Genomic DNA, 24,720 nt, shown 5'->3' with positions numbered 1-24,720 from the left:
CCTGTGAAGGAAGTGCAGCAGCTTAGAGATCCTGCGTTGAGTCAAATTCATTTGAAGATTACTGCCAGCTTACCGGATTTCCAGCAAACAAAGGCGCTCACGAAGGCCGGTGGGGGGGCCCTCAGAATGTCAGCAATGAAAGCCAGCGTCACAGCGTCCGTGGTCTGGCTTGATGCTGGGAGATACAGGAGCCAGACTGTGACAATGCAGCACACCGCGTCTGCTCTGAAATACAGCACCTCAGTCTGTCAAGAACCAGTCTCTTTTGTGCAACTCAAAAGTTCATTACCGCTACTGGACCCTATTCGAAGATAGATTAATGCAGTGATTACCCTATTTCCTTTATGATCCATTTTAATAACATTAATTGATACAAATCTATGTCTCTCATTGGTCTTTCCTTTCAAATTTTCTTCAAAAAAATTGTAAATTGGTAATTGTAAAAATTGTAAAAAATTGGTAACACGGAGTCTTTCGGAAGACAAGTCCCCTGACCTACATTTACGGCATGCAAAAGAGCTCAGTCGGTGTAGCGACTGGCTACGGGCTTGACTGCCGAGGGGTCGGAGTTCGAGTCCTGGTACGGTCAAAAATCTTCTCTTCTCCAAATCGCCCAGACCGGCTCTGGGGTCCACCCAACCTCCAATCCAATGGATAGCGGGGGCTCTTACCCCGGGGCTAAAGCTGCTGCAGCGTGAAGCTGACCACTCATCTCCAACTAGTGCCGAGGTCAAGAAAATTTGGATCTATACATCCACTCCCCCATACGCCTTCATGGCGTAGTGCTCAAATAGGTAAGCACAGGGACAACTTTACCTTCAAACGAATATTTCACTCAAGACGAAATTAGATGTCATTTTAGGGCGCTCACAAAGCTCTCTACTCTGCCCCTAGATGCCACTGCGGTCGCCAGACTCCGAAGTTCTCTGGCGGATAAGAGTGGCGACTACTTGAAATTACAGTGCCCAGCTTGGCTGGACAACTGATTAATATGACGCGCCCAAGTGACGTCTGAATGCGTTACTACAGTAGCAGGCCGACCGGTTGAGGTTAAGAGAACAAATGACGTGATTGTCAAATGCGACATTGGAAACAAAACAAACTTATTATTAAATATATTTCGTAGTTCTGTTACAATTTTCTTTCTGCTTTTGGCTTTCTGTCGCAAGTATACCGTTTCTTTACCAGACCAGTTTTCTCCTTCATTGCTACGTGCCGCTCTAGTAGCACAAAACACTGCCACAATTAACTTTTGCAAAGAGAGCCGAAACTTTATTTGGAACACCAGTTCACATCGCAAGCAAATATTTCCTGGCTGTAGTTTGGAAATGTTACATTTTGTTAAACTAAAAAAGAAACAAAATTCCGTGGTTTTAGTCCGCAAGCGAATTAAACCGATCGAGCGGCCGCCGCTTATCGGCGAAGTTTTTTTTTCTTGCTAGTGGGGTCTGACTAAGTCCCTTGTACTGCGGCCACTTCTGGCTTATTGTACCTTATTGTATGATAGGTGAGGGTGATTGTGGAGCAATTGGTGGAATGAAGATTGACAGGGGAAACTGAAGTACTCGGAGAAAACCTGCCCCAGCGACACTTTGTCCACCACAAATCCCATTTGACCAGACCCGGGATCAAACCCGGGCTGCCGCGGTGGGAAGCCAGTCACTAACAGCGGCTCCGGTCTAGAAAACCGAAATTAACGGCCGTCGGGATTCGTTGCGCTGACCACGCGAAACCCTCTATCCGCTAAAGTTGGCAATAACTATTTCCTTGAAATAGCTCCTCAATGACCATCACGAGGCTGAGTGGACCCCGTTCCAGACTCACTACTTCTCAGAAAAAATCCGGTTGCGCCGTGAATCGAACCCGAGACCTCTGGATCTGTAGTCAGGAACCCTGACCACTAGAGGCGGTCTGCTATATTTTGTTAAATACTGAATTTGTTTTCATCTTCTTCGGAGAGGTTAGTAATCCTATACAGCACAGTGTTAACTACTCGTATATGTGTCACCTGCTTCAACACTGAAAATCTCCGTTTCCCAAACAATGCATTATTTGTCATAAGATTTTCGAAATAAAACAGTAATTAAATAGCATTCACACCATGTAATGAAGAGGCAGTGTGTTTTCTGTCTCAAGTGAATGCTGAGATTGTTACCAAGTCCCATGCAGCCCTCACAAATTAAATCTCCAAAATTGAATCCCTCTGCTGTCAAACGGTACAATTTACGTATCTTTTTCAAAATTATGAAATTTGACAGTAATTTCGAAAATCAAAATCCTGCTGCCCCTATTTCAGGCTACCCTTCACACTCATGCTACTGTTGCCAGCCTAGGAACCTTGTACAAAAGAATTTTCTTTCTCTCCACGCAAAAGTAGTGGATCGCAATTGGCCAAGGCTTTCGCTGGAATTTACTCATCTGTTTTACTTTCTTGCCCCGTCATTCTCTCATTCTCTCATTCTCTGCCTTTACCTTCAGATTTCAACGCGCTTTTATGGCTATCTTGAGCATGAGTAGCCCGCCTCTTGCAATAAAAAAGAGGCAATTACTTTTTAAATTTTACTACTTAAATTTCTATCCGACCGAACAACACCACTTTACAAAGGGTTCATAATTACTCAATCGCTCCTGCTTTTAGAACCTGAAATTTAATAACGAATTTTGTGTTTACCCCAAGATCCTTATGTCTTCTATAATGTCTACCAGCTTACGAGATTATCCAACAAATTATTGTAGCGTGTATTACCGTTGCTGTGCAACGATCGTGAGAGAGAGCGTGCGTTGCTTGGTAACGGTCTACAAACACGTAAACAATTCCCGGGTACCGTGTAACCGTTCATTCTAATTGGTGGACTATTGTGCATTAATTAAATCTGTATTAAGTTAAGATTACCAAAATTACAAACAAAGAGATCCGGCAGATAGCCAGCTCTTACACGCAGAAGGGACATAGTTCAAGTTTTGCTATGTGGACAGGAAGTAACATCTGGTACTTTCCTGGAATTCTGGCAGTTTCAGCAAAGTCGGAAAGTCTTTGAGAAATTGAGAGCTGACAGCTTGGGACAGCTATAACTTAGAAGTGGGATGGCCGGAGCCTCATACCCTGGTCGTAATGCATCAAGGGGCTGTCAACCATAGCGTCAGGTCAGCATCTGCCAGAATCGCATAGCAAAGCAACATGATTGGAAATTCAAAATTTAGGGAACCTCCTAGTTTGAAAACTTAACCAATGGCAGAAGTGGAGGAGTGGATTTCTCTTGGAGTCTGGGGTTCGTGGACCTCAGGATTCAGAGAGAGTGCATTCCACCTCGAGGAGTCTTCATCCAACTTTCGGCAAAGTCGGACACAAAATTTACAACTACGTCCCTTCCGTAAAAGTGTTATAAGTAAAGTTTTAAATAAGTGTACTAATAAATTCATTTTATTCAGTGAGCTGGAGGGAATTAAATGATTACTAAGTGCAACGGTCTAAAGAGGTGTGTGTGAATTGTAGTGAAAGGTTCTTCCTGCCCTGCGCGAGCCAGACCCGTATAAGACCCGGGATATGAACTCAGCTCTAACAATTACAGAACAGAAACCAGATACTCCTGTCTTTACCTATTCGCGAGACACCTAAGGGTGTACCAGAAGCGAGCTCTCGCCTAACAGCTGCAACAACCACAATTCTCCTCCCTTCCCATCTAACTTCTCGACATCCACGAGAAGAGGGAGGACGGTGATAAGGGGAGCCCAACGCAGGAGCTGGGACGACGGTGAGAACCGTTAGGCAACTGTTTCATAAACGGGTTCCAGCAGTAAGAGATACTCATGCAACGGTCAGGGTATTGTTGGACTATAACAATCTAAACGGCGTTTTCTACTTGGTTAGTGCCGAATCATTATAAGAAGGGTCAGTCGAGTTCCGGAGTAGGAAATTGTGGGCAGTTCAGTTGAGTGAAGTAACGCGAAGTAGCTGGTTTATCAGAGAGTTCAGCTGTCAGCTGGAAGCCAGCCTGGGGCAGAACTGTGTGAGTTGGCAGTTGACAGAAGCTGAAGAACCCGCATGGAAACGGCTGGTGGAGCTGCAACAGACTGAGGACACTAGTCTGTGTGTGTCATAGATCTGTGAAGTGTAGTTCCGAGTGGTGTATACAAGTGGCCAATAAATGCAGTATCCAATTCATACCCCGTCTATAGTCACACACCAAATACACGTGAAAATATATACCGTAGAACCTATGAAGAGTAACGTCTTGTGGGTTTGTAACGGGAGGAACATTCTAGGATCGAAGGGTAAGCCATGTAATAAACAAGCAAGAACCAGGCGACAAGCAGCAGTCTCCTTCACAGGTTACACTTGGACACCGATGGTGGAAGAGATAAGTTTCCTTAGAAAGTAGCAAGCCTGATTTCTTGCTTGACTTAGTCTTCGGCCCTAAACCTGGAAGCGATATGCTTCTCCTAAACATCGATCTTTTGTGAACCCCTCTGCTTTAGAACCCAGTAGTCACCGATACGAGAACATCACATCGAACTATATAAGCTACGATTTCTACTTGCCCAGTCAGTCTCATCCTTCACACGGGCGCTAGAGTCACTCGCCTTGCAACGAAGTGGGCCAAAAAGTAGCGACTGCAGACATCGTGTAAGGGCCATCAGTTCAGTAGGAAACAGAGCATGTTATATTCAGAGCGTGGGTACAACTGGATCCAGTAATGATACACTTCAAGACATAACTTGCGTATTCTGTTCTGTGGAGTGATGCAAGCTTGTATGTGCATCTTATATCAGGGGGTAAGGCCTATCGTGTTGGAAAAAGAAAATTTTACTTACAGATTTACAAATTAGACAATTCATATGTCATCTGCTTCTCAAATGTAATCGTGTACTCGTATATTATCACGTATCCGGGATTGCGTGACAAGTAAGACGAGTTCTGGATTCTTTAATGGAATTTATTGACCCTTTATACAACTGGTTACAACAGTTTACAAATGACTATCTGGCACGCTGTCATTTTCATTCGACTGGACATTCCACGAGTAGTATTCTGACTTCCAATTGAACTGTCAATTCGAAGTCATATTGAGACTGACGGTCAGTCAGTCAGTCAGCCTCGGTGTCGAGCACCATCTGGGGCTCATGACCAGATATTTATTACCTTATGACAGTTACTGTCTTGTTATTGTGGGACGCCCTCTCTGACGAGAAGTCGGGTCTGTCTTTTGTCCGATTCGTTGTCTGCAGTAGTAAGTTATTTGTAAAGGATATTTACATTTCACATGTTAAACATGTAAATAAACGTATATAAAATATATACAGGGCCTCTGTCGGTCCAGGCTCAGTGCAGCAGATTATGCCCTATTTCTAGTAGCTTCCGCTACAACGGCAGTCTAATTACTTGAACGGTCGTAAGCTTGTCCGCAGCCATATTTCAGCCTCTTGTACTTTCTATGTCGGGCTTCGCCTTTTCCAATATTGCGAACATTTCCGTTATCACGATCTTGTATGATTTCTGCTTGTTGCCTGCATAATTTTGTTATATAATCATAAACGTAAGGAATTTTGAAAGCGATGTGTAAATTGCGAACTGATGTGCTCATTGGAAAATTTCCAATGGTGCGGAGAACCTTGTTTTGCAGGCGCAAAGCAATCCCAGACGGGACTAGCAGAAGTCATTTCAGATGTAATAAGAGCTTTTTTATTTTTTTTTTACTGCTAGTGGAGTGGGACTAAGGCCCTTGTACTGCGGCCATTTCTGGCCTATTGTACCAGCCCCAGATGACAGGTGAAGGTGATTGTGGAGCAATTAGTGGAATGAAGATTGGCAGGGGAAACCGAAGTTCTCGGAGAAAACCTGCCCCAGCGCCACTTTGTCCACCACAAATCCCACTTGACCAGACCCGGGATCGAACCCGGGCCGCCGCGGTGGGAAGCCAGCGACTAACCGCTTGAGCTATGGTGCGGCCTTAAATAAATAATAATAAGAGCTTTGTGGAGGGTCAGTTTAAAGTCAGCGCTCAATCGCCAACCTTTGAATACAAATGGAACATTTCTTCCATTCAATATAAGATGAGACACAGGCGGACGACGACTGCGAGAGAAGTAGAACCCCCGAGGCTTATCCTAGTTAATTTTTATATTCCAGCGCTCACACAAGGTCTCCATTGAGCTGAGACCGCGCTGAAGTTTTCTAACAACAAAACCCTCCTTGATCTGTCGGAAACAGGTAGGTGTCGTCTGCAAAGAGGGCTAGATGAACGCCATGTGTTTGGGGGGCATCATTTATTTAGGGGACAAGACCGAGGCTTGTGTCATCCTTGCTTGCTTTTCCCTTGGTGTAGATATTTCGCCTTCCAACGAAACACTGAATTTTCGTTGCGAAGCAAAAGAGCCAATAAGCTTGATTAAGCTGATTGAAAATTCCAATTCTGACAACTTATATAGCAAGCCTGAGTACCATGTGGTATCAAAGGCCTTTTCAATGTTCAAGAACAACTCAGTCGTAGATATCGTATTGTTGAAATCAAGGGTCACGATTTCCATTAGCCTCACACATTGTAGTGTCGTGCTATGACGTGTTCGGAAAGCAAAGTGGACTGCGTTAAGCACGACTCTTTCATAATGTTGTATTTTAGCGTCCTGTTGCACTGATTTTCATCCATGATATGTATACAGTTGCCGTCTTGTAGTGCACTCAATTTCACCTGTTACTTCACGACATGTTTCGGCAACATAGTGCCATCATCAGGTGCCCTAATTACGCTAATCTATTGCATTGCTTGCCCCCATATGTCTTTATAAAATTACTTAAAAAGTATTTAAATAGTGCGTATTTGTCAACTACAATAAATTTACACACACTAAAACTTGTTAAGATTATTCATCTTATATGTCATAATTAAAACTTGCGTGTGGTTCTTCCGCTATGGGAGTNNTTACACAGAATATAAGAAAAACGACTCCCATAGTGGAAGAACCACACGCAAGTTTTAATTATGACACATAAGATGAATAATCTTAACAAGTTTTAGTGTGTGTAAATTTATTGTAGTTGACAAATACGCACTATTTAAATACTTTTTAAGTAATTTTATAAAGACATATGAGGGCAAGCAATGCAATAGATTAGCGTAATTAGGGCACCTGATGATGGCTCTATGTTGCCGAAACATGTCGTGAAGTAACAGGTGAAATTGAGTGCACTACAAGACGGCAACTGCATACATAGCATGGAGGACTATTTCTTCAATGTGATTTTGGAATATTTTCAGAATGACTTTCTCGAATAATTTGCTTGTTGTGGTCAGGAGGCTAATCGGATGTCAATTTTGCGGAAATTTGGGGTCATTACTCGGTTTCTGTAAGGTTATGACCTTTGCTTCCTTCCAAGGACTTGGAAAATGGGACAGCCAAATACAGTGATTGAACAAATGAGTCAAGTGTACCATTGGCCGCCTTGGAAGGTGTCTGAAGCTGGAAGTCGCTAATACATTTCTTCCTGTGATTTCTTCTGGGTACATAAGTAATTTAAATATTTCAAGGATTTCATTTTGAAATCTTTCAACGCATATGTATTCCATTCTTTTTCTCCCGAAGCAGTGTCCTTTTTTAAACCTTCTGTCCATTCTTAAATCTTTATCACTGTATCCTCACCAGCGATATCTTCCATTTCTTTTCCATTTCCATCTTCTCTTTCACAACTGTTATTATTCTATACATCTTTGTACATCGCCTCTGCTCTTGTACTTCCCTCGACATCTTTATTTGTCTGAAATATTTGTACGTATTCGGCCCCATTTTTCATAAATCGTGGTGAAAATTTGATACACATGCTTCGTAAGACAATGTTTGTGGCCACTCTCATACATATGTCTGCTGTTACATTGCAGTTCTGTTAATCTCTTAGTTTCTAAAACTGGGTCGTTTTTTCTAAGCTGTTTTATTATATTCTCCTGCCTGAGTTCATCGCCCCAAAGCTTTAAGTTTTTTCTTCTTTCGTATAGATATTTAATCTCTCCTAACTTTTAATTAGCTGCTAATCGTTTGTTATGAAAACATGTCTCTAGAGCACTACTTCATTCCCACTGGGAATGTTTCCAGGTTTTAAAAAAACACATTCTTCTTTGTAAATTTACTTCCAATTATGTGTTCGGCCGAATTTTAATATGTTAGGCTGCAATGAATGTGTGGATTATATTTTACATCATATTTGGTTCATACCTTTGACACTTAAAATAGGTTGTTACGCCAGGCATACGGTATATTTTATCTTCCGAAAGTCATTAACATTTGTCAGTTAATGCAAGCCAGGTCCGTATTTAACGAAATATATCAAACACTATTTGCGTCTGTATCTTACGAGCTATTGCTTTGTTCTCTCTGCAGTAGAATTTATGGCTGCCTGTAGTGACGTAACTGGAAACAAATGCAACGACTGCGTTTGAAAAACATCTGCATTCCATTTGTACAATTAGGCCAGCAGAGGACCGCTCACTGCTCTAGAGTTTGGCAGAAGTTCACCGACGTTTCGGAGGAATTCCCGACCTCCATCTTCAGGATTCAAGAGTACGTTAAGTCAGACTACACAGCGAGTGCTACCGTGAGAACCTTGACTCCATCTGCTCTCCCTCAGCTTCCCGCTCTTCTTGCTGGTTGCTCATCTTGTTCTGCGGTTCTGAGACGGGGGCAGCACTTTCTTCCGACGTGTCCGTAAACTTCTACCAGATAACATGGCGTCGCCCTAGAAAATCGTACTCAGATCCAACATAAGAAAGCTGTTTGATGTTGCCATACTGTTGTAATAACAGCAGTGCACTTGGAGCAAATTTCAAATCTGAACCTCGAAACGTGGTAAAGTACGAGTACTTCTAGCACGAGAAACTGCGTGTTGCAGGTGGAGGCCCTACAGGCAAAATCAATGTGTAGCAGACCCAGAGGAACTAAGGAAGACGGTATTCAGATCGAACAGACAGTAAAGGGAATTCGATGGAATAGCAGCATATCTGACCCCATGGAATACCTGATAGTCGCTTAGCTGGTGAAGCAACTCGTGGAACCCACTTACCGTTTTCACAAGGACTTGACGCTAGATCATGTCTTGAAACATCTGAGTTCAGTCCACAACCTAACAACCAACTCCTTGAAGATCCATTTTAATAAGATCTTAAAGTTTGTGACGATAATATACAAGTATCAACACAATTATCGTGTTTCTGGACGTTACCCATCGTCCGGTTTTTATCTAAAACACACACTGTTTCGGAGACGGGATTTTGTCTCCGTCTTCAGGTGGAATCTACTCAGTTTGGCCAAATCGCTAGAGCTAGTCCCTATCTCAGGATACCAGCACCGAGTCTAAGTCGTGTGTCACGACCGACGGGCAGTCGGCCAGTCTGCCTTGGAATAAAGCACTCATCTAGGGTATGTGACTAGATTCTCATTGCTGTCAGACAATTGCAGGTTTGTTGAGGGGGGGCGCTCTCTCTGACGAGAGGACGGCTCTGTCGTTTACAATTGCTGCTGGTCCTCGCCAGCGCCAGAATCAATATAAAATATGATGTATAAAACAAGCACAACAGAAACCATTTGCGAGAGTTAAGATAAACGTTAAAATATAAAAAATTACACACACACGAGGTCTAGCACCTATGTCCATTCACTATCTCAGGGATACTTTTGTTAAAATCGGTGTCCTATCAGAATTGAAGTAATCACCAAGGAGATAGATTCTGTGTATAGTACCCATATAAAACCACAATTTTCACACATAGTCTACACTAGAAATCTACAACTCCATCCAGTGTAGATTATATGTGAAGACAATAATTGTTAATTATTTTTAATTAATAATTTTAATGTTACACTCCCATCTTCGCTTAGGTCTTCCAGGTGGTCTCTTCCCGGTGGTCTCTTCCCTTGAGGCATTCTGACCAAAGGTTTATATGCATTTTTGTCTCTCTTACGAATGCTACATGCCTCGTCTATTGTATTCTCCTTGATTTCATGACGGCAACAATATTGGGTAGAAAGTGAGAGTTGTGAAGTTTCCCATTATTGCTGTTGTCTCGAGGAAATTGTCACGTGATCTCCCTCAGTTTGTAATTTTTCGCAAGCTCCCTATTTTAGACAACCAAGATTGATATTCTTCAATTAATGTAAAAGATAAACTTTCAGAGCCATGCAGGTTGTTTGATCAGCAAAGCTCCTTATGAATGTCTTGTGTCGTCATACTTGTTGTTTTACCAAGTGAATTCCCTAAATCACGAATTTCCCCGTTTTCCACCTAAGGCTACTGCAGCCATTTTGACGTTAGAGCCATTGTTCATCACTTCAAAATTAAAGAGCCTTTAAGGTCGATTTATGCATCATCAAACAGAACAATCTTGTTCAAATAGATAAACGCGCTGCGAGGTCGAGACAATTGAGTTGACTAGAAAATTGAACTGAAGGTCGCGAGGCTGGGACCTGCGAACTATTTTAAATCAGATTAAATAAATTAAGTAGTCAAGTCCACGGAGCACAATGCTTACTGGGAAGCTGATAGTCGCTGAAATATTAAAGAAGTTCCTCAGCTTTTATTTCACCTGGAATGTTGAAAAATGTCCACCAGCAAGTTCCATCCTGTGCCAGCTCAATCAGTTCACTTCCTCACAGTCCAGTACTTCAAATTTATGTTAGTTTTGTCGTTCTTACCAAAGCATTTTTTGTATACTTACTGTCGTAGAATCAATAAATGAATTTAATCTTGTTTGTTGCGTGTGTTTAGTTCGTCACTTACATGTCGCCTTAAGGAATGTCCTTCAGGAAGATAAAAAATACGCTTTGCACCTAACCAACTGACCAATCTTGAGAACCGCTGAGCTAGTCAAGAAATTACGAGCATTTTATACAACACGAAGGTTCATTAATATGTTCATAAAAGCCTTCCAGTGGCTTTTATATCCTGCCAGATTAATCCAATCACACCCTTCCATTATTTCCTTTAAGAAAAGTGTAATAATATCTATTTGAGAACCGCTGAGCTAGTCAAGAAATTCCGAGCATTTTATACAAAACGAAGATTCATTAATATGTTCATAAAAGCCTTCCAGTGGCTTTTATATCCTGCCAGATTAATCCAATCACACCCTTCCATTATTTCCTTTAAGAAAAGTGTAATAATATCTATTTGAGAACCGCTGAGCTAGTCAAGAAATTCCGAGCATTTTATACAAAACGAAGATTCATTAATATGTTCATAAAAGCCTTCCAGTGGCTTTTATATCCTGCCAGATTAATCCAATCCACACCCTTCCATTATGTCCTTTAAGAAAAGTTTAACAATATCCACTTCCACGTACTAGTAGATCTTCTATCAGAAGTAACAACACAGATTCAGTTGCATTAACTGTCTGTTTCCAATAACAAATTAATAAACAGAATATCAGTAAGGAATAATTAAAGTAACCATACGCCTTATCCATCCCACACCATAACATTGCTGTAACACATTCCACGTAGAGTATGTTTCAAGTCATTTTCTTAAGTTACACTGGGGGCTTAAAGTCGTTCGGAGTTATCAGTTTGTATGTAAATATATTGCATCAGACTGTCAAGAAGGAACGCTCTTCTGGGTAACTTTGCTGCACTTACACCGTGCACAACTCCAGAAGCACTGCTTTATAGCTTATGCACCTAAGCCCGGAGGTCTCCTCGCCGCCGCCCTGCACGCCACTTCACGCATCAAGTTCTTGCCGACCGCTTGGAATCAGCAATGTTTATCCGGTGGAATGTAACACATTCATGCAAAATAAGTAGATGTATTGCAGTTACAAGGGTAGGGGACGAAAGTAACAATTAAAATTACGTGAGCACATTCACTTTGCAGCCTTCTTCCTGCCTTTCAATTCCTCCCCCTCTGCTATCTACACGCCAAACAGCCGTTCTGTGTGTGTGTGTGTGTGTGCGGGTGCAAGGCGTTGAGGATGACGTGAACGTCAGGGTGTCATGACAGGAGGAATGGAGTCAGAATAATGTGCTTTACGCATTTCGGATGTATGGGTCGAAGTTCCATTCAGTAGTTATGAAGGGAGAAGATCGCAGTACATTTTTTTCCCCTTGGCACTACAGCCCCAGTGGGCCTAGGCCTAACTCCATGAACTTCTCCGTTCACTTCGGTTTTTCTAGATCTTAGACATACGGTAAGACGCCTTGGGACTCTATATGTACACAAACACAGAAAAACGCACACAAATATCCATGCCCTGAGTGGGATTCGAACCCACGATCCCGGCTTCCGAGCGAGAGAAGACAGTGCATGCCTTAGACCGCTCGGCTACCGTGACCGGCGACCGCAGTTCATACCTAAGCAAATATGGGAGGCAAAAAGGGTAGAGTTGTCCCTGTGCTTAAACAATTAAGCACTACGCCATGAAGATGTGTTGAGGAATGGCTTTATAAGCCCACGCTTTTTGACTTCGGCACTAGTTGGATTTGAGTGTTCAGCTTCAGGCCCCGGCCGCTTTACCGCCGAGAAAATATCCCCCGGTACCCGTTACATAGGTTGGGCCTCAGAGTCCGTCAGGACTACATGGAAAAGTGAAAATTCTTGCCACCAACGGGATTCCAACCCCGACACCTGGGTCGTCCAGCTCGTACCCAGTCGCTATACCGACTGCGCTATCCCGGTTCTTAAACAAAAGTGGGTGTGCACTGAAGACATCTGGCTCAGAATAGGGGCCAGCCGTGAGATTTCTTTTTAAATAAGTAAGGAACACTCTAGGCTATATAAGAAGTGGAATATTTCTTGATTAGCTGAGCGACCATTAGATTTCATAGAAGACTTTACTCCAGGCAGTTTGTCAAACAGGAAATACATAACATGTTTTCATATCAATAGTGTTTGTGGGCCACAGCGGTCTAGAAAGGGAGCCTCTCTCGGTTAACTAGTTAGCACAGCGCCAAGGAAGCGAGCGGTCGGCCCAGGACATCAGTGCGACAGAATATCCCGGCCGATGTCCTGCTGATAAGGCAAGTGGTTACGTCTGTACCCCTAGCACAGTGACACAGTTCATCCAAATACGCGAGAGCGTCAGTCAAGCTTCGTAGAAAGTACAGTTCTAGTGGACAGATATCGACAAATTCACAAATTTTTGTGAAAATTCTACCCAGATAGTTTCTACATAGTTTCTTAATGATTTTAGTTTCTGAAATAAACTGAAATTTCGATTGAGCTTCCTAAAAAGTAGGAGCTCTCTAGTGGACTGACACTGAACAAATCCGCAGGTTTGTAAAAACTCCTTCCCAGTAGTTTCCACAGGTCTTAATTTTAATACTTTTTGAAATTTTTTATTGAATTTGGTATGAAGTAGGAGTTTCAGTGGAAGGACACAGACCAAACCCACGGTTTCAGTGAAATTTCCTTCCCAGTATTCATTGCATGTCCTAATATTACTAGTTTCTGAAATAAGCGCAGACTTCAATTGTAGGGATTTTAGCGGGTTGACTGTGGACTGACTTTTTTAAAAAGTAGGACAGTCTGCTTTTACCGGTTCTCACGGTCTCTTCGCTTGCAGATTTCTTATATTTTTCTTCTACCCTGAAGATGGAGGCGATACGTTCCTCCGAAACGTCGGTTAACACCACATATACACGGTGCCAAATCCCAGAAGACTGCTTTCTTCATAGTCACCGCCGTGAAAGCCTCAAATCTTACAAATGTGAAGTTGTCAGACTTAAGCGCCGGTCGCCCTTTACCCCTCATTAAGATTCCTGGTACTCATTTCTGTTATCGGCTGAGCCGACCCCAGGGCCATAGCCCGGCTGGAATTATTAGGTCAATTGTAACAATTTACCTTATCTGGACTCGAACACACGACCTTCCGGCCTGTAGCAAAGTGCCTCAACCAACTACGCTACCGCGTGTCACCTCTTAGTTTTGCTATTTCCAGAAATAATTGAAAACTTCGACTGAGTTTCTTATAATATAAGCGTTCAAGTGGCTTGATGCCGATCAAACTCTCAGTTTTAGTGAAAACCTCCAATCAAATACGTAACCATTAAGCGTCTTCATTTTACTAGATAGTGAAACAAGTGAAATTTTCAATTGACCTTCGTAAGAAGCAAGAGATTTCGTAGACTGATGTCGACCAAATCCATAGTTTGAGTGAACGTTTCTCCACTACTTTCTGAATAAGTAAGGACTTTGATTAACTTTCTTGAAAATGAGGTGTTTTAGTGGGTTGATGTGAACCAGATGCACAGGTTTCGTGTAAAGTCCCTTCCCAGTACTAAAAGATCTTTGAATTCGTTGGTTAATAAAGCATAGATACAGACACACAGGCGTGACTTCACCCTGGTGAAAATATTCGGATCCTACGATATTTGCGTGTGATTGTATTACATATTATTGCAATATTTTTAGCCTTTACAATTTCCTGAAAATTTCGAAACTTTCCAGTAGATCAGAAGCATCTGGAAAATTTCGAAATGTGGTGTTAGAGAAGATCAGTTGGACCGATTATGTGAGAAATGAAGAAGTGTGAATTAGAGTCAGTGAGCAGAGGAATATCCTACACGAAATAAGGAAACGGAAGGCTAATTGGATTGGTAGAAGTTATTGAAGGAAAGATAGAGGGGCGGATAGAAGTGACCAGAAGACGTAACAAGATGCTGGATGACCTTGGGGACAGAAGAGGATATTCTCATTTGAAGGAGAAAGCTCTAGATCGCATTAAGTGGAGGAATTATTTTGGAAGAGACTGTGGACCTGTCGTCTGACAGATTACTGATGATGATGATGACAATTTCCTGAGAGTAAAATCCAGGTGCCGAATTCCTGCGCGACCGGTGACGCAGTATGATATCAGTATTTGAATGTCAAGCTCCACCTTCGTGTTAGTGAAGTGCAGGATCGCAACATGAGACAATGGCCATCTTGCGCCATCTTGCCTCCATCTTGGTGAAGGGGAGGTTAACCTCCGCGCGCTGGATGGCATTGCAACTTCATATTATTAGAGCCAGTGTCCTCACCGTTCTTCCACATGGGCGCTCTACTCAGCATGAAAAGGCCTACTGGCTGCAGATGAATTGCAATCGATAGGGAAGGAAGCGATTGTGATCTGTTTCTTAGTACTATCATTAGACGTTTTCCTGATATACCGTCGCAATCACGAGGAACTTCTGCGGCTGTAGCTGTCTGTAAGCCGAGGTCCAGACATGGGATCTACTGAGTGCTCTCGACCACATTGTGAAACAGATACAAGGAAGTTGGGAGGCCAACAGAATCATTATTGTCATTTCTAAACAATTCCCCAACTTCATTTGTTCCTGAAGATATGATTCTGATATGCTTATTGCAATTTACAGGAGTAGTAGTCTTCCTATCCGATGGCCGCGCCATAGCTCAAGCGGTTAGTTGCTGGCTTCCCACCGAGGCGGCCCGGGTTCGATCCCGGGTCTGGTCAAGTGGGATTTGTGGTGGACAAAGTGGCGCTGGGGCGGGTTTTCTCCGAGTACTTCGATTTCCCCTGTCAATCTTCATTCCACCAAATTCTCCATCATCGTAATCACCCGGGACAGGTACAACAGGCCAATCAGTGGCCGCCGTGCCGAGTAGACCCAGTTGGATTCCACCCCCCCACTAGCGGAAAAAATAATCCTGTCCGATCACAGTGGCCGCACTGTCTACGCCCGATCGAATAGTGTTGTCGTGGGTTCGAATCCCAGTGGAGGCATGGATATCTGTCTGCATTTATTCTGTTTTTTTGTTGTTCTGCGTGTACATAGCGGCCTTGAGAGGCCTACCGTCTGAGCATAAGATTAAGAAACTGAAAAGCGGCGAAGGTCGAAAGGACTGTAGACAGAATAGCCACCCTGTGTTTCTGTTCAGCTGCACATCAATACAGCCTGCACTTTAGTTGGAATGCTGATGCCAGTTGTGGTGTCAAGTAAGTAATTTCTGACCGTATTTTTAAAAACGAGGCTCTGGACAGCAAGTAATGCAGTATAGCCATACATTTGCTGTGGAGGAAGTGTACTGCAGACATTTACTGTCTTGATTTTCGTTGCGTTCACAGCTATGATGGATGTGCCGAGGGCTTCAGTGGAATATCTCGGAATGGCTATGCGGAGGTTTGGACCAGCCGATTACGTCGTGTTTGTGTCAATGCTCCTGGTTTGTGCCATGATTGGTGTTTACTATGGTTTCTGCACGGGAAAATTGTCAGAGGCAGATTATCTGATGGGGGGGCGCAATATGCAGACCTTTCCTGTGGCTATGTCACTCATTGCAAGGTAGGCCACTAGGCTGAAACTCTGCAATATGCAATATTTCTCTATCATATAAATATTATGTGGCACATTGTCTATTATATTAAATATTTTCAAGTGTTAGTTCTTTTATTACTAGTGGGATGGGATTAAATCCCTTGTACTGCGCCCGCTTCTGGCCTATTGTACCAGCCCCAGATGATAGGTGAGGGTGATTGTGGAGCAATTGGTGGAATGAAGATTGGCAGGGGAAACCGAAGTACTCGGAGAAAACCTGTCCCAGCGCCACTTTGTCCACCACAAATCCCACTTGACCAGACCCGGGATCGAACCCGGGCCGCCGCGGTGGGAAGCCAGCGACTATCCGCTTTTGAAAGCCGCTACCAAGCAACAGCTAGTGAAGATTGTAACAGACTGAGAAGACCTAGTGTGTCTTATAGTGATTTGTGTAGTGTGTAGAACAGTGAGAGCATGACCTTTTCTTGTAGTTACAAGCTGTAAGAGCTCAATAAACCCGCTTATCAATCCAAACCCCTCTAAAGACATTATACATCGTGTTACAGTATCACTAAGTAGGGAATGACGGGAGTTACATAACAAAGAACTTTGTGGTTTGTGACTGAATATTATTATGACAGAGAAGTCAATGGGTCCTGTAGCATTGACAGAGAAATCTAAAAATTCCTGCCGATTTTCAGGGGGCATCACGGTGGTTAGCTATATGAAGTACTGTGGAATATATACTTTTATTTTTCTTTCCTTGCACATATTTAATTTTTGGCCATTCCATACCATAGTTGCATGGTTAGTCAGTCGGTCTCCATTACACATGCTTATTTCTGCAATCCTGTGCTCATGTTTCAAAATGTTGACTTTGCTTACAGCTTCATCTCTGGCATCACATTACTAGGGACGCCGACAGAGGTCTATGTCTACGGGATACAGTATGTGTATATAGTAGGGGGAGTCCTTGCAATGGGGATCACTATGGGCTCGGCCTATCTCCCAGTGTTCCATGATCTCCAGTTGACATCCACATATGAGGTGAACTTTGTGCTCCATTATTTTGCTGTGAGAGTTGTAAGAAATTTCCTAAGCTCTAGACAGTGAACTCAGGGCCGTAATATTACATTGGTGGACCCTGTTATACATTTCTAATATTCGTATAAATAATAAACAGCATATAGTATAGGTTTTATATATGTACAATTACGTCTCTCATATCAGATAGCATGTTCATGACAGAATAACCCTAAAGTTAGTTTTTCCATATCTGAACACAGGACAGATTAATTCACCTGTGGGAACTCAATATTGTAACATGACAGCTGAACGCCGTAATAGAGGAGCCACAGGACACATCCATTGCCAGGCAACGGCTCGGTAAACACATTCCCGCGGCAACGGTTACGCATGCAACAATAGAAACAATGGATCGGTAAACACGCGATAATAGAGGTATTGTTGGAAACGATGTTTTCTGTCCATGCAAAATTTGTTATAAAGACGAGTTCAGCTGAGAAAAGTGAGTTGAGTTCTGGAGTTCCAAGCGAGCAGTTAGGCGAGAGTTGAGCTGTGCAAAGATAATTGGGAAGATATGACAGCGAGACAGGTGGCAGTTGGGGCAGAGAATTGAGTGTCTCCAGATTTGGCAGTTAGCAGAATGATTGAGAAGAAATGACAAGAAAGGAAGACTTCATAGTTTGCTGCAGTTACAGTGAGACTGTGATGAATCCATTGCCAGGATACAACTAATGAAGACCCAGGACATTAGTGTGTGTGTAACAGAGAACTGTAAAACGTGGAAATAGCGATAGCGCTCTAACTGTTTGTAATTACAAGTTGAGTGTATAAGGTGTCAATAAATTAAATCATCAAACCCAAACCCCATCTAGGAATCACAATCATGACAGTACATATTTGTAATAGTCTTGAAAACACGTCATTTCTTGGGTTTTTTAGTTAGAACACCATTAAATTCATAAATTTATGCATATTTATGATACATATCAATCATGTGGGGCCATTAGCAGGTGTATATAGCAATTGGTATAAATTGCTGAACTGTATTCTAATATTTAATGGCACACAAGTTATGTTAAGCCTGAAAGTTTGTTTGAAAAACCGAGTTAGATTCCAGTTAACATAATTTTAAAATTATGAGCTATATGTTCTTCTACACTGGGGCACGCAGTAGCGTAGTTTGTTGAGGCACTTTACTACAAGCCGGAAGGTAGCCGGTTCGAGTCCTGATGAGGTGAATTTTTTCAATTTATCTAATCCTTCCAGCCACACTATAGCCTTGGAGTTGACTCAGCCTCTAACAGAAACGAGTAACAGGTAACTTCCCGGGGGGTAAAGGGCGGCCGGTGCATAATAAGGCTGACAACCTTACCGCCATCTGTGAGCCTACTGTCTAGAACAGCCGTGCCAAACATACCATACCATACCATACCATACTTTATTTCACTTCCATAAATCCTATCAGGAGTTACAAACTCATGTGGATGTGGAGATCGTGTGGCCCTCTTAGCCACAAAGTGCGGCCCCTCAACTTTTAGAGCTAATTGATATTAAAATCAATATTAAAATTTTAGTAGAAATATTTTTTGTAAAGACAATTTTCCAGCAGACCAGAAAACAAGAAGTCTCACGCAGACATAAATTAGCAGGCCACAGGAAATTCAATGTTTTGTTATTTCTAACATAATTTCTTGTGTAATCTCTCTTTTTACATATTGAAAAGCTGTTTGATACTTGTTAAAAATGGCATTCTCTTGCTTTTTAAAACTGTAAGATATGTGACTTTAGGTAATTATATTGAAATTATTCCTATATAATAAATAGAATTAAATTTCCTTGTATCAAAATCTAATGTATATTTCTATTTTGATGTGCGGCCCTGAACTATTATTTATAGGGCTGAGGTGGCCCTCTGTACAAGTTGAGTTAGACATGCCTGGTCTAGAAGATGTGGGAGCCTTAACCTCTCACAACCTTATGGGCCACCACGACCTGTTACAGGGATAACTTTACCTTTTATGTTGTTTTATATTCTTTCTCCTTGCATTCCTGTAGGTTGTTGTGGTAGTGTATATTTTCTGGGTGTCTTTGGTTTAATATACTGTGGTGCCTCTGTGCAATAAATAAACTTTTAGATTAATATGTCTTTTATGTCACAAATTATTAGACTACAGGGTAGCATATAGACCCATTGCTGATGGGTACAGCTGATACTATGCAATCAGTGGATAAGCAAACACCTGTTTCTACACAACGACTGATAAATATGCCAGTAATACATGGGCTACAACAGTTCCCGCGACAAATGATATGCATGCAATGGTCGAGGTATTGTTGGCCTTGACAATGGAAATGGTGTTTTCTATGTGGTTCATGCTGAAATGTTATAAACAGGTTTAATCAAATTCCGGAAGCGAGGAGTTGTCAGCAGTTCAGTTGAGTGAACTGACATGAAGTAGCTGGTTGGTGAGTGAGAGAGTTCAGTTGCAGTTCAGTTCAGCTGAAAGTCAGTCTGTGAAGAGAAGACAAAGAGGCTGGTGTGAAATGGCCGCCAGTCTCGGAACCAGTTAGTTGAGTTTTCAGTTGACAAAGAGTTCTGCATGGGTGGCTGTGACAAGAGACATTAGCTGGGGAAACTGAAGAATCTCCCACAGTGGAAGCCATTGCCAGAAAACGGCTAGTGGAGACTGTAAATGAATGAGGACACTAGTCTGTGTGTGCCAGTGATATCTAAAGTGTAGTTCCGAGTGTTGTATACAAGTGGTCAATAAATGTAATATCCAATATGTACCATATCTACAGCCACACATATATATGAAAGTATGGAAGTAGTGATGTTCTAACCAACAACCTCCAAAATGTTGTGCTTACTAAAGCATTACACGCATAAATCGAGTGGTCAACAAACGAAATGTGATACTCTAATATAATGTCATATGTGGGTTGCTATTATTCTCTCTATGGATTAGTTTTATGAACAAGTGGATGTTTTCATCTATGCACACAGTGCAGAGCTATTGATCCATGTGTCACTGAGTGTGCTGTGTGTTAGGTAGGGTGATGAATAAATAGAGCTTCTTGTGAATGTTCACAGAGCAGAACAGCTTAACTGGTGATCCCATGTGCTTAGCAACTCATTAGGTTATTTTCTGTGAACACAGATGAGCCCACTACCTTAAGTACTGTGTTGTTTGTATGTTTCAGTACCTGGAGAAGAGGTTCAACAAACATGTTCGTCTCTTCGGTTCATTCCTGTTTTCCCTCGCACTTGTATGTAACTGCACTCATTCTCAGTGTATTAAGCTACATGGTGTCATGTGCTATGCTGTACTGTGTAGGAAGGGGCAGTTCTAAAATTAGGTTAAGTTATACTTTCCTTGCCGAAGAAAATGAGGGAGGATGCCTTGTCTGTCTGTCTGTATGCACATTTCATCCCTGAAACTTCTGGATATCTACTGATAGAATTAGATATAGGGAGTTTCTCACCATCATCATGCTTTTAATTTTAGATTTGAAAACAAAATTTCGCACATAATGTATATGTATATTAATGATATACTCGTATACCATATAAGATTCCAAATATTAAGCTCTGTTAGCTCATTAGATGTTGCCACCAAATCAGACGTTCAAAACAGATTTCACATGGCCACAATGTTGTATTACATCCTACAAACAATACTGAGGTGGAACAGCTTCTCCATTTTATGGACATGCACTAAGTTTTTTAAAAGTTGTTGGGGAGAGAAAGCAAAGGGGTATGATGATGTTATCAACTTCTTCAGTAGGTGCAGGGAGTTGAGAGGTTACTCTTTTAGCTAGTCTCTGTTGGTTTTTAATGGTTATTTCTGGCTTTATTTCATTTCTAACTACAGTAGTAAGCAATAATTCAATCGCTGATGATGATTCAGTGCCCTGAATATTTCTGACCAGATTTAATTTTTAATTGTGAGAATGAGCCATATTTTATTGTCTGCTGAAGATTCACAGATCTGAATATGTCTTCCAATTCATTATATAATGCCTTATTACACTCTTGCAGGTAACATGGCTGCCAATTGTAATATATGTTCCTGCACTGGCATTTAACCAGGGTCAGTAATACTCTATATGTGTGTGTGTACTGAGTTGCAGTAACACTCTTCTGTACATGGAGCCTGAAGCAGATGAATCTTTTCTTTTCCAGTAACTGGAGTCAATGTGCACATAATTACACCTGCTGTCTGCATTGTCTGCATCTTTTATACATGTGTGGTGAGTGATCACTGAACAAAAATTTGTTTGGATTTCTGTACATCCTGCAGATATAATGCACTACAAATACTTCAGTCTGAAACTGTGATATAGGAAAAAAAGCTATGTCCAATAATGTTACATTCTGGTATAACTATAAAAAATATTCACAGGAAAATTTACAAAAAATGTGTTCTCTCCAAAGAAGTTGTCTCAGCCAAAGTCCCTCTTGATGTATTAGCTTTAACGACAAGGGATGTTTGACCCACATTCAGCATCCTACCTGGAGAACCACCCCTTCTTTGTTGCCTGTTTGTGACTCTTTATTCAACAGAAATTTTCAGAACTTTAAATTATTGTCTCCGACAACAACTGAAGGAAACTGTTTGGATCTGAGGATAACATTATAATTTTAAATTTAAAATATTCCTCTAATACGAGATTAAATTAAAGAGGAGGTTCAGGCCAGATGTGTAACATGCATGATAATGGATAAATATATATAAAAGTTTGGTTTTAAAGCCTCAAGATATGTTACCACTTGGAGATTTAGACACATATACAGGATAATATAAAAACGTAACTTGAGAAATATGATGTAAGGGTGGAGATGAAATTCAGCTAGGTCCAGTTTCAGGCTATTATGGACATAATTAAGAATCCTGAGGTCCCGTGAGAGCAAGGAATTTCTTTATCGGTTGATAACTGTCAGCTTTTCAGTAAATATCCTCCACCATGACCAGGATATGGAAGCATGGCAGTTTCTTCATTTATAATTTTATAATTTTAAAACATCTGTTAATGTTGACCTTGTAAGTCTAAACAGATAGTGAATAACTTTTAATAAGTTAGAATCTATATGACGTGTAATACTTTTAAAGTGTGTGGGATTGTCGATGTTCTAAGAGACAACCACGTAAAACTGTAACAATCATATGTATTAAATTGTATAAATTGAATGTACAGAATAGCTGCAAAGCTATGTGGAATGTTGATGTTCAAAAGTTGGCTGGCCCTGAAAAGGGCAGTTTGTTCCGCCGTGAGTGCACTGGCAGCATTTGCTCCTTTGTAGTAGACCAAGTCTTTACAGCCATTCAGCTGGTTTGTCCAGCTGGTGATGTGGTTCTGCATGCGCCGGCAGGAACAGCTGCCTATGGAGCGGATTGGAGAGTTGTGGCAGCTACGTTAGCTGTCTGATAGCAGAGCGTGGTTGCTTGAGAGTTGCGGCAGCTGCCTTTGGCGCATGAACAGCTGATGACTCTGATGACTGATCGTTCTGAACTGAATGTGATAACTGATGATTGCGAGCTTTGAGTTCTGCTTTTATACCATGCTTGCTGGGCGGAGCTTAAACTTGCAGTTGCAATTGTGAGAGCTGATTGGCTAGCGCACGTGATTATCTACAGGTTGGCTGGACATCGAGTGCTGTATAAATTTGAGTGGTGGCAGCAACGTGCGGTAATGTGATATTGACTAGGAGTGAGTGCTGTCTGTTAGACTGACGAAACCGCGTGTTAGTATGTGGGGTGTTCCCACAAGTTAATAAATTTTAGTAAGTTCTATACAAAGCCATGCTGCATGTGAGACTGTGAAACCATTTGATACTAAATGAAGTGCAGCAGGATGTTACATGTAATATTATTAACAGCTATGCTTTACATTACATTGCATGATTGTTGTGGCTTTATCTTTCTTCATTGCCAGCAAATGACCTGTGAACTCCAGTAGTTTGGTGTGTGAATGGCAAACAAGTGAGTTCTCAGACAAAACATGGTTTTCAAAATGGTTTCCTAAAGCTGTTAATTTTGGAAACTTGATTCCTGTTGAAGAAAGCCGTCTTCTGGGATGTGGCACCTTGTAGATATTGTGTTAACCGATTGTGCCGTATCCCAGAAGATGGCTTTCTTCATAGTCACTGCCATGAAAACCTCAAATCTTACAATTATTCCTGTTGTCTGATGTAACCTGTTACTATCAGTAGTGATTTCTCTTCTGACAGGGTGGTCTCAAGGCTGTTGTTTGGACAGACGTGGTTCAGACATTGATTATGTTTGGTGCCATGGTGTTTGTCATTATTAAGGGGACCATTGATGTTGGCGGATTAAGAGTTGTCTGGGAACGTAACTATGAAAGTGGCCGCATTGAAGCTCCTATGTAAGTTGAACTATCATAGAATATACTGCAATGTGTAATTTCTACTGGATGATGTATAGATACAGCAATGGCTTTCATGTGCCACAGTAATATTACCAGGTAAATTGTCAATATTATCAACATTCCAGGCAATAAATATCAAAACTCTGAGGTGGAAGAAGATAAAATTGTATAAAACAATGAATCATAAGTTTGGAGAGTAACGAAAATGAACAGAAGATTTGAAGCTGCTATAAATATATGAATATGTATGAAAATAATTGTGAACAATTCTTTATTTTGTTAAGATTCACAGACAAATTTTACTGTTGGCTTATGTCTTTTACTGTCACTAGCACACTTAACTAAATCTGTGTAGAAAACTGATATTTATTCTATTCATTCATTCATCAGTAATCTGTCAGACGACAGGTCCACAATCTCTTCCAAAACAGTTCCTCCACTTAATGCGATCTTCTGTTTTTGGAAAGAGACTATCCAGGAAAAGTGATAATGTGGTAGTTTTTCCATTTGCTTTCCACATCGCAGTACAGCAGCCGTTCAAACCACTCTGGTCACGCCTGTTGCTATACGAACTTGAACCATCTCGAGCATCATTTGTTCTGTGCTTCAAGTCGCTGCTGATGACGCTGCTTCTGATGCCCAACCTTTTACCTGTCCAGCAAGGGAGGCCCATTTATTCTATTATCCAGACTATATTCACAGAGGGAATGTTCAAAATATAATTAGCTCTTTTTGGACTCATCAGGTTCTTTGCCACCTCCAGAATCATATTCAATTCAATTCAATTTTATTTCATCCATGAATCAGTATACATGATATGGGACAAGTCAAAGATTAATATTAATACTAATACTAAATAGTAATAAGAATATAAGAATATGAATAGTATCTCTTATATATCCATAATTTAATGAACATGATTTCATCTAATTCAAAACATCATTAATTAAATGTTTTGGTAATTTTAGGCTATTTACCAGTCAGGATACATGAGTTCATTTCCTTTGTTCCATCATTGCTAAAATTGTAGATAGCTTCCTTTATTTATTCATTTAGTAAATAAAAAAATCTTCTCAG

The 24,720-nt window shown here is 41.3% G+C and overlaps 1 protein-coding gene across 5 annotated transcripts in view; it reads left to right on the top strand.

Moving 5' to 3' along the window:
• Positions 1–24,720, top strand: part of LOC111867113 (sodium-coupled monocarboxylate transporter 1) — a 55,614-nt gene that overhangs the window by 17,301 nt on the left and 13,593 nt on the right. For 2 of the 5 annotated variants that reach the window (XM_033752553.1, XM_033752552.1), the window contains exons 1-7: positions 15,786–15,908; positions 16,038–16,254; positions 17,115–17,274; positions 20,458–20,523; positions 21,296–21,347; positions 21,440–21,507; positions 23,486–23,640. In XM_033752553.1, coding sequence (XP_033608444.1) covers positions 15,884–15,908; positions 16,038–16,254; positions 17,115–17,274; positions 20,458–20,523; positions 21,296–21,347; positions 21,440–21,507; positions 23,486–23,640 — 743 coding nt within the window. In that variant the 5' untranslated portion in view covers positions 15,786–15,883. The other 3 variants (XM_023856646.2, XM_033752554.1, XM_033752555.1) reach the window with 3 other exon arrangements.

Source organism: Cryptotermes secundus, unplaced genomic scaffold, assembly GCF_002891405.2.
Source record: "Cryptotermes secundus unplaced genomic scaffold, Csec_1.0 scaffold291, whole genome shotgun sequence".
NCBI lineage: Eukaryota > Metazoa > Arthropoda > Insecta > Blattodea > Kalotermitidae > Cryptotermes > Cryptotermes secundus.
The sequence above is the reverse complement of the archived record's forward strand: the minus strand, read 5'-3'. Positions and strand labels throughout refer to the sequence as shown.